We start from the raw sequence: 9369 nt of genomic DNA, 5'->3' as shown, positions 1-9369 counted from the left end.
AATTGTGATGAATTTTTTTCTTTTCTCCTCCTTTTCACCCTTTTTCGTGCTGCCTATACCCCCTCTTTTGCCCTTAGTGCCTAAAGGCGAAAGTCGAAAAAGGGTGAAAAGGGGGGAAATTCAAACACTTTCAGGAATTGATTCATTTGACAAGGGGTGCCGATTCTCCGTGACGGCCGGGAACACCACGGTCAACTTGCCACTCGTCCATCTTCAACTCTTCCCATCTTTTTTTGCCACCCAGCTCACAGTTCCAGCCGGTAAGCACTTGACCTTTTTTCTTTCTCTGTCTCGGTGCAGGTAGGACATTTAGTTTGTTTCTCTTGTACACATGATCGTAGACGAGGTGGGGTGTGAAAATGGTGAAAATAGTGGGGGGTTGAAGAACGATTCTCGTCGTCATTTGAATTAACTAGGTTATATAGCAACCACTCGCCTGCAGTCATCGTCTTTTTGACAACAGTCGACTGGATGGGGGGGAGTCTATCGACATAAAAGCACCGGCCCAATAACCAAACACTCACACACACATTCCTTATAGCAACTGTGCGCCGTATATTTTTGAGATAATAGACGGGGGGAGAAGTTGATGTCTGCTGGAATATCAGCCAGTGAAAAAGCCAACAGGGGAGTGTCGGCCGGTAGATTCTATAGTCGTAATAACGGGCGCTAAAATCGTCGATGATGTCCCGAAGAGTGTCTCTTATAGAGGCCATCAGGAGCGGCGTGAAAAACTTTGCTCTTTTCATGACGTTATTTTACTCTTTCTTCCACTAACGCCATTCCTCCCGTGTCTGTGTGTGTGTAGGCTGTTGTTCGTTTTTTGTTTGTTTATTTGATGTCGTTGCAATGCCGCTGTTGTCCGGCCTCGTAACCTTTCAGATTTATCTAAAACGGCCTCCGGGTATAGTCAATGTTTCCCCAACACAATAACGGCGTCTATAGAGACACACAAGCTCTATAGAATCAGATAATCAGAATCTAATATTCTGAATAATTCGCATCATGATTAATTCTCATCTATATTCTGAATAATTCGCCATCAGAATCTCCATTATGCACAAAAAAGCCAAAACACAAGGGGAAATAATATTTACTGATAAAAAGAGAAATCGATAGAATTCCATCGGAGCTGACAAGAGTAGAAAATTTCACATTTGAATGTGTTTCCGTCTCTTGACGAGCCAATTGTGTGTAATGAAAAACGATGAATGTCAAATTGATTGTTTCTCTCTGTTTCGTCCTGACTCAGTGCCTCCACAATAATACGCTTCATCGAAGACAACCGTCACGTCGATCACTGATCCTTACGACGAAGGAGACCAACCCTTTCTCAATTGCATCGTGACTGGAGGTATGTAATCCAGTTTGCTTGTTAATTGGACGTTTTCAGTTCCTCTTAATACTGAACTTGTTTCTTTTTGTTTGAAAACAGGTTGACCTCGTCCAGAGTTGAGCTGGTGGCTGAACGACAAATAAGTGGACCACACTTACATTTCGTCCAAAATATTCTAGTCATCCCAAAAAACTAGAACGACATCATCTGTCCCAGTCGATATCATCTATACCAGCATTCTCCATCGTCTCATCATTCCAGACATACCCAGCACACGATTGTTTCCAGCGTCCAATTCCTTCTAAACCGTAAGTGAAAACGGATCATTCCCTTTTTTAATTACTAGTTTAGCAATGATAAATTGTTGTGCAATTGTTGTGCAGTCCGATTTTGCCATTCACATTTGGTGCGTGTCGGAGCGTGAGCGTTCTTTTTTTTCTGTGATAAAAGGGACTATCTGGGGATTGGGCGATGGGTTATTACAGCTAGTGACTAGTTGAAGCTTTGTCAAGGCAACCTTCAAGTCATTTTTGGACGACGTTGTGTTTCTATATGTGTGGTTTTCCCCCCTTTTCTAGTAATATTATTTCGAGGCTATTTTTTTCTTCATTTTTTCTTCATATGATTGGCTTATTTCCCCCTCACATGACTCCCTATTGCTCGTCTGATGCTTGATGCTGCAACAATCCTTGTTGTATAGCTTCTTAGTGATTGAGCCGACTTTTTTTTCTTCTCCTTTCATAGTAATAAGGATTTTCAGTCATGTGGCCTGGAATTCTGGGGAGACGCTCTTCTTCTTCTTCCCTCTTTTGTGTCTCTTCTATACAGAGACCCGGTGGGTTTCTTTCCCAACTTGATTGGATGTGATTGTTGGATAAGAACGAGTTTGACAACAAAAAGATTGTTGAATGTTTGCACCAGGGCCCCTTTAAAGTCTCCCCTCACCCCTATATAAACCCATCATCCATCCAATGTTTCCTAATCTTAACTTTCAGTCGTTCGAAATGGCCCGTACTAAACAGATCGCTCGTAAATCTACCGGTGGCAAGGTGCCCCGCAATCAGTTGTCCACCAAAGCCGCTCGCAAGAGTGCCCCGGAGGAGGAGGAGAGGGCCCGGCCACTGGAGGAGTCAAGAAACCCCATCGTTATCGTCCCGTCACCGTCAACCGGCCAGCGAGGCTTACTTGGTGGGTCATTTCGAAGAAACCAAGTTGTGCGCCATTCACGCCAAGCGATTCACCATCATGCCAAAAGACATCCAGCTCGCTCGCCGTATTCGTGGTGAACGTGCCTAAGCAACCTATTTCCATTTGACATACCAATCGGCTCTTTTCAAGGCCACTATTTCCTAAAGAAAAGATAACCAACCAACCATTGTTTTCATTACAATATTCTTGTAAATCTTTCTTACCATCACCGATTGATGTGAATGGACTACAACAAAGAATACTCTACTCATCACTAACCATGGTTTCATTCAGTGTCAGAGTCAGTGCAATGAAAAATTCATCTGCTCCCTCGATACAGTCTCATAATATTCCAGAAATGAATTATTTCGGGGCCATGGGTGGAATTTATCGTTAAAACAGTCCTCCTTCTTTTGTTCCTGCGTCGTGTGTTTCTTGGCCATAAAACTGACGAAAGTTTCCCATCTTTTTTCCCGTGTCTCTCCTAAAAGTTAAACACGCAAAAATTATGAAAAACACACAGGAAGGGTTTTCTTCTTTTGACTTGTTGTTTTGGATGGTGAGAAAGAGAAAAAAGGGACAAATTTCAAAGCTGATTTAAGAAGACTTGTCCTCCTCCTTCTTATATTTCTCTGCGTGGGTTCTCTCATTCGCCGGCAGACGACCTGCACACGATGGACAATGCGCAACTTTGTTATATTCCCCCCCCCCCCCACCCAATCTTCCTTTCGTATAGCCCTAGCCTCTTGACGTAACCAACTAAAAGGAGTTGAGCAAACCGCGTGAATCCTCGACGTAAAGACAAAAACCAAGCGACTGTGTACACGCACGCGCACTCCCACCAATTTGAGCCACCCACGACATGCACTTTTCACACTCGTGAAACTTTTGAACGGTTTTTGTGTGTCCTGTGTGTTGCTACGCCTCCCTCCTCTTAGGCTCCTTCTTCTATCGCCGTGAGAAACGCATGAACGTCTTTTACCACCAGCCGTCAAAACACACACACACAAGACATACAGTGGGAACCTGTGTCAGTACACCCGGGAGAACCTTATGGAAAACCGCTGTTTTCGCAAGGACAAAAAGTGGTCAAATTTTCATTCGATTTAAATGAAAATTTTTTCGTTGGTTCTTTCGGGTGCCAGGAATAACCCTAATTTTTTGTAGAATTCTTAAATAATGGGAAGGGTAGATTTTTTTCCGAGGCAAAAGTGCTAGAGAAACGCAAACGGTCTTTAAAAAAAAGATCTGCGTTTCTTCTATGGCACCCGAGAGTCACGATTTTTTAAAGCAATTACAAATCTTTCTATACCCAACCTCAAAATTTATTTCGTTAGGATCTCCGTTTCAGACACCAATACACTGCTGCCGGGTTTATAAAATTAGGTACTCCCTTCCCATCACTTCTCATGTTTTTCCCAAACCAAGGGGATCGCCAATGGTTATATTCGTGCTCACCAGGGGTGTTTTTAAAACACTTGTTTTTGTTGGGAGGTGGGGTATTAAAATCGCGTAAGTTTCAAATGAGTCACTTTTCTAATTTAAATATTTCTCTCAAAGAAGTACAAAGGATCATGAAAATTCTTTAGTATCGTATAGTATTGCAAACCGCTCACAGTCTACTAATGGCCGGTGAAAAAAGAAAAAAACTGTCACTTGAACAAAGATGGAAAATCATTAATTGTCATAAAATTAAAAATCTATCCGTAAAAATTAGTGAAATAACTGGGTTTAAAAATCGATGGTGTCTGACACGATTAATCGTTTTAAAAAGACAAACAGTGCAAAAAATTTATCACGAAGTGGTCGTCCGCCTGCGTTATCTCCATCAGATAATCGTTATTTACGGCTGTGCGCATTACGTGATCGTCACAAATCTTTAGCAGTTTTAACAGAAGAATTGAATACTTACAGAAAATTCCATGTTTCACATACTGTCTGTAGAAGAGCATTGCATTCTCGGAGTCTTTATGGACGGGTCGCCGCCCAAAAGTCTTCGAAACGTGAAAAAAGACTACTCTTTGCCAAAAAACATGTTAAGTGGTCAAAAAGAAAGTTGAACAAAGTACTATTCACAGACGAATCAAAGTTTGAATTGTTCGGAAATAAAAGAAGAGTAATCGTTCGAAGGATGCCTGGCGAAAGATTCAAAAAAGAGTGTCTTACGCCGACAGTGAAGCACGGCGGTGATAGTATTATGGTTTGGAGCGGAATTTGTACAAGTGGTGTTACGCGTTTGAAACGAATAGAAGGCATAATAGATAAACAAGTATGTCACAACATCCTAGTTCGTACCGCACTTCCGGAGGGTAAACGGCTGATTGTAAAGGGATTTGTATTTCAGGAAGACAATGGCCCTAAGCACGCTTCTAAACTATGCAGAAACTATTTGGAGAATAAAGAAAAATCAGGTATGTGTAGTTTAAGGATTATGTTATAATTACTGTATACTGTTGCAGCCACTTAGTACTTATTATCATCATCAATATGTTACAGGGGAGGTTGTAAGGATGGTTTGGCCACCACAAAACCCCGATATTAACCCTATTGAGGCAATGTGGGACTATGTTGATTCAAAAATCATGAAAAGTACCCGAACATCACAAATCCAAATGTGGGAGAAGGTTCAAGAGGCCTGGAATTCCATTCCAAAAAAGTTCTGCGAAAGCATATTTTTTCTATGAAGAAAAGATGCCAGGCTGTTATTGCCGCGAAGGGCGGCCATACCCGCTACTGACATCAATCAATAAAATGTTTCTTCACTAAAACAGCTTAATTTCTTTATTCAAAGACGTCTGTATATGAGCATATCCCATTCAATTGTTAGCATTTGGGATTCTGAGTACGTGAGTACTTTAATAATTCAAAGATAACGCACATAACAATTTTTGAATTCTGAAACAATGCAAGGTAGATTACTTATTATGGATAGGCATCATCCATCGGTACAGCTGCTATATTACGTTTAGAAGACAAGTCACTACAGTTGATCTTTCAAAATGTTTGTATTTCTTTTCTTCCTTTAAATTTGCACATACACAGCTTATAGCCATTGAGCCAGCTACCACCGTCTTTTGCCAATGTCAGTAAACGTTTAGGAATGATATTTATGGTCTCAATGAAATATCCATCACGATCCAATTCCTCCCAACACTTAGAAATTTCATTCCACAAATCAGTTTAATTAAAAACCAGAATTCCAGAAAGTTTCTTCACCATTTCTTTCCAAATAGTCTCTAATGGCATTAGGTCCCCAGATTTGTTTGGCCAGTTTTCGATAACCTGCACACCATTTAGAGTAATGAAGTCACGTACTGATTTGGCAGTATGAACAGGGAAGTAGTCATGGACCAGTTTTCTCTCCTTACAGTATGGGACCACATGAACAGATAAAAGTTCTTTGTACTGGCTTGTATCGAGCCTAGAGTCAAGTTTCTTTATGGCATTACGGCTGTGATCCACCCCAATACAACTCCATACAGCAACTGTGTCCTTAACATTCTTTCCGTGGCTTCCGGAATGCAAAGTTATCTCTCCATTACTGCTAAAACTTGAAATGTACAATGTTTCTGGAGTTAGTAAAAAATTTACATGTAAAATTGTAACACTAAACACACCAAAATCGTTGTTCATAAACGAATAAAGCGTGGATCAACATTTCTTAACAACTTAAATATTTCTGTGCAAACTGCTTCCTTCGCATCATAGTTTCTATGTCAAGTTTTGGAATGAATTCAGCCATTTGATATGAACACTAAATTAATCGAAGAAAACTCCGTAGACCGTAATCTTTGAAAACAAGTGTGTACAGAAATTATGTCTGTTAAAACAAAGGGGCCGTTCACATATTACGTAGTGGGATTTTGGCGGATTTTAACCCCCTCCCTCCCCCTTGTAGTAGATTGAAGTGTTCGGGCTGAAACCCCCCCCTTGAAATTACGTAGTAGTTCGCTCGACCCCCCCTAAAAAATATAGGCCTTTATATATTTCGAAACTAAATTATTTTATTTCTGTATTAAAAAAGTAAGCATTCTTTGTATCATTTTTGTCAGTGCCATATTGAAAATTAACAATGCAAAATTTTTTTCTGATTGCCAGATTCTACTTTTTAACGGATTAATACAATTATTAAACATAAACATTTCCCCATGGACTAGCATAATGATCATCAATAGAGCAAATGCCAAATGAGCATTAAGGGAACTGAAGTATTGTCTGCTTCCACTGGATATCCAGGAATTTGGCCTGACAAATCTAGTTAATTTTCCTAAATCCATTCGGCGTCTTCCGAACCATTTTCACTGTTAGCAATTATAACCATCAATTCTCTTTGACGCCTAGCTGCAACACGAATAGGTCTTATCCGTGTTTGAATTTCAACTTGCGCAGGAGCTAATAAGCATAACTTTTGATGCGAAATATAACGAACAATGTTTACAAATGCGCTCCGTCAACTGAGATTGAACCTAAGGGTTGTAGAGATCATAAAAGAGATTTGAAACTTCGAGTAGATCGCGGCAACAATTCTCGGCTAAGGTTCATTGATAAAAAAAGAGAAGAAAAAGAATGTTTTTCAAAATTAGATCTCTCTGTGGCCCCTCAACCACTTTCTAAAGTTTGACACAACGGAACTGGGCCAGGCTAGAATCGAGAGGGAACAATAGCAAAGTAAGAACTTCTTGGGGCTGTGCAACAGCTTAAATTATTACACTTCACGATTTGGAGAAAATACTGACTAGTCCTGACATGCTCAGAAAACCAATTCTGATCAGCAACGTTCAAGTGCAACTCATCATTTAGTTCGGAGGTAAGAGGGTCAATATAATTAGCTACAATTGGATGACCGTCGACAATTACAGAATTCCAGACCTCGGCGAGGGTGCTTCCAGCATGTTCAAAGTTCTTTTTCTCAAGCTCAGCATCAGTTGTTTTACCAGAATTATCTAAATGACTGCCGTAGTGGTCGTGCTGCAAAATAAATCCGGCCAACTCGCGACTCAAAGGCGCCATTCTTCTTTCAACGCGATTGAATGAACGATGGCCTGGCGCATTAGTAGCCAGAAATACAGCGTCAAAATTCTGCTTCTTGAAGTGATGAATAGCAGTCTCAATAACCTTTTGGTAGCGTGGATTCTCATCTGGCCCTCCGTCCACCGAATAAAGTATAAATATTGATTTGATGAAATTAAAAAGAAACAAATAAGTATTTTAAGTATTCATTATACCAGTTAAAATCAAGATGGGTTTCACCGATTTATCCGTACCACATGTGGTTAGCGCCTCAAATTCGGGAATTCAAAGCAACTTTTCAAAATATTTTCCGTGGGCCGACGCTGTAGAAGAGCTATTTTTCCCAGAGCGAATTGCCATATACGTCGGACCGAAATAGCCTACAACTTCCGGCTTTCCTAGACCGTTGGCACCAATAACTATTCCGGTGTATACCGAAGGAATTAACTTGTGACCCGACGCCACTACCCAGTTTGGAATGGAGCGAGCTCTCGTGATAATCACGTTATACGACCGATTTAACGACGCTTATTAAAATAGCGCAAGAAAAAGTAGCACAACAAAACAAAAAAAAAAAAACGGGGAGAGGAAAACAAACAGGACGCGCTTCTCTCTCTCGCAAAATTTGATGCTGCTAAATTCACCAAGAGAAATCGGTGGAGATGATCCCCGTTCCGAAAGTTGCACCGGGTGAAGGAGAAGAATAGAGTGTGTGTTTGTTTGTTTGTGTTGGCCTTCGTCGTCCTGAAGAGCTGCAGAAAATGTAACAAAGCTTCAAGTTGAAGGAAAGTGCCATAGAATTTGGAGAAAAGTAAAGGAGGAGTTCTGCGACTCGTTTGGCAGATTTTGTTTTTATTACTATTCGTGCGATTACGGTAGTATAAAGGCTTGATGATCTCGACAAACTTTTCCACCCCAAAAGGTAGATATAAATAAGGCGCTACTACATCAGGCAACAGTGGTGCATTGTTTTCTTTTTCTTTCTGCCGTTTGATTCCCCATAAGAGAGAAGACCGGGACACAACACATAAACCCTCTTAGTCCTTTTCTTTTTTTTCTTCTTTTTCTTTTTTCCAACGTGTCCGTGACTTTTGTGTTTTTACCGACAAACTTGACTATTAATTTGATTAGCGCACACTTTTCACTAAGTGCTGTGCGTGTATCGCCAATTGCATCATGGCAGCATCAGCTGCTGTCCCCCGTCTGTCATCTCGTTGATGTTCAGGTTGATTGTCGTCCCAATCTTGTTGATAATCCAATTTTCACGGCCGGCAGGTGAATGTCTGTGGCTTTTCTTTTCTTTTCTGTTGGAGAATTTGACATTAGCGGACAGGCACTGGCGGCTTATCGATTTGAATCAAGCCAGAACTAGCTCGCTTTTACTTACATCTGGACTGGCTGGACTCTTCATCCGGTTTATACTGTACTATTACAAGCTCATGTTGGTGTGTGTGTACCGTACAGATGATTCATTCACGAATAGATAAAAGGAGACAGTCCTGCCTCGCCAAAAACCCGAAAAGTCACGCAATAAGTAAAGCAAAGCTCGTCTGCGGTTTGAGAAAGGAAAACCTATGCAAGACAATATGTATAGATTGTCAGGGGGAGGCGAGTAGCAGCCCGGGAAATGCGAGGGAATATCCGAGTCGTCTTAATCACATGCGCGCGACTTAGCCACTGCCGCTGCCGCCACCACTGTGCTTCAACTCGCCTCCAAGAGTAGTAATGAACACCCCATCTCCATCCCACCTCCAAGAGTAGTAATGAACACCTCATACATCACGGGAAGATGTTTGTTTTCTTTTTCTACTTCGTCTTTTATTCATCGTGCGCTC

General features: G+C 41.0%; 1 protein-coding gene across 1 annotated transcript; it reads left to right on the top strand.

Moving 5' to 3' along the window:
* The first annotated feature begins 2340 nt into the window (after positions 1 to 2340).
* On the top strand, positions 2341 to 2622 carry LOC124348681 (histone H3.3-like type 1). The gene has a single exon (XM_046798956.1). The coding sequence runs from the start codon at positions 2341 to 2343 to the stop codon at positions 2620 to 2622; it is 282 nt and encodes a 93-aa protein (XP_046654912.1).
* Positions 2623 to 9369: the final 6747 nt, after the last annotated feature.

Source organism: Daphnia pulicaria, chromosome 7, assembly GCF_021234035.1.
Source record: "Daphnia pulicaria isolate SC F1-1A chromosome 7, SC_F0-13Bv2, whole genome shotgun sequence".
NCBI classification, from domain to species: Eukaryota; Metazoa; Arthropoda; class Branchiopoda; order Diplostraca; family Daphniidae; genus Daphnia; species Daphnia pulicaria.
The sequence above is the reverse complement of the archived record's forward strand: the minus strand, read 5'-3'. Positions and strand labels throughout refer to the sequence as shown.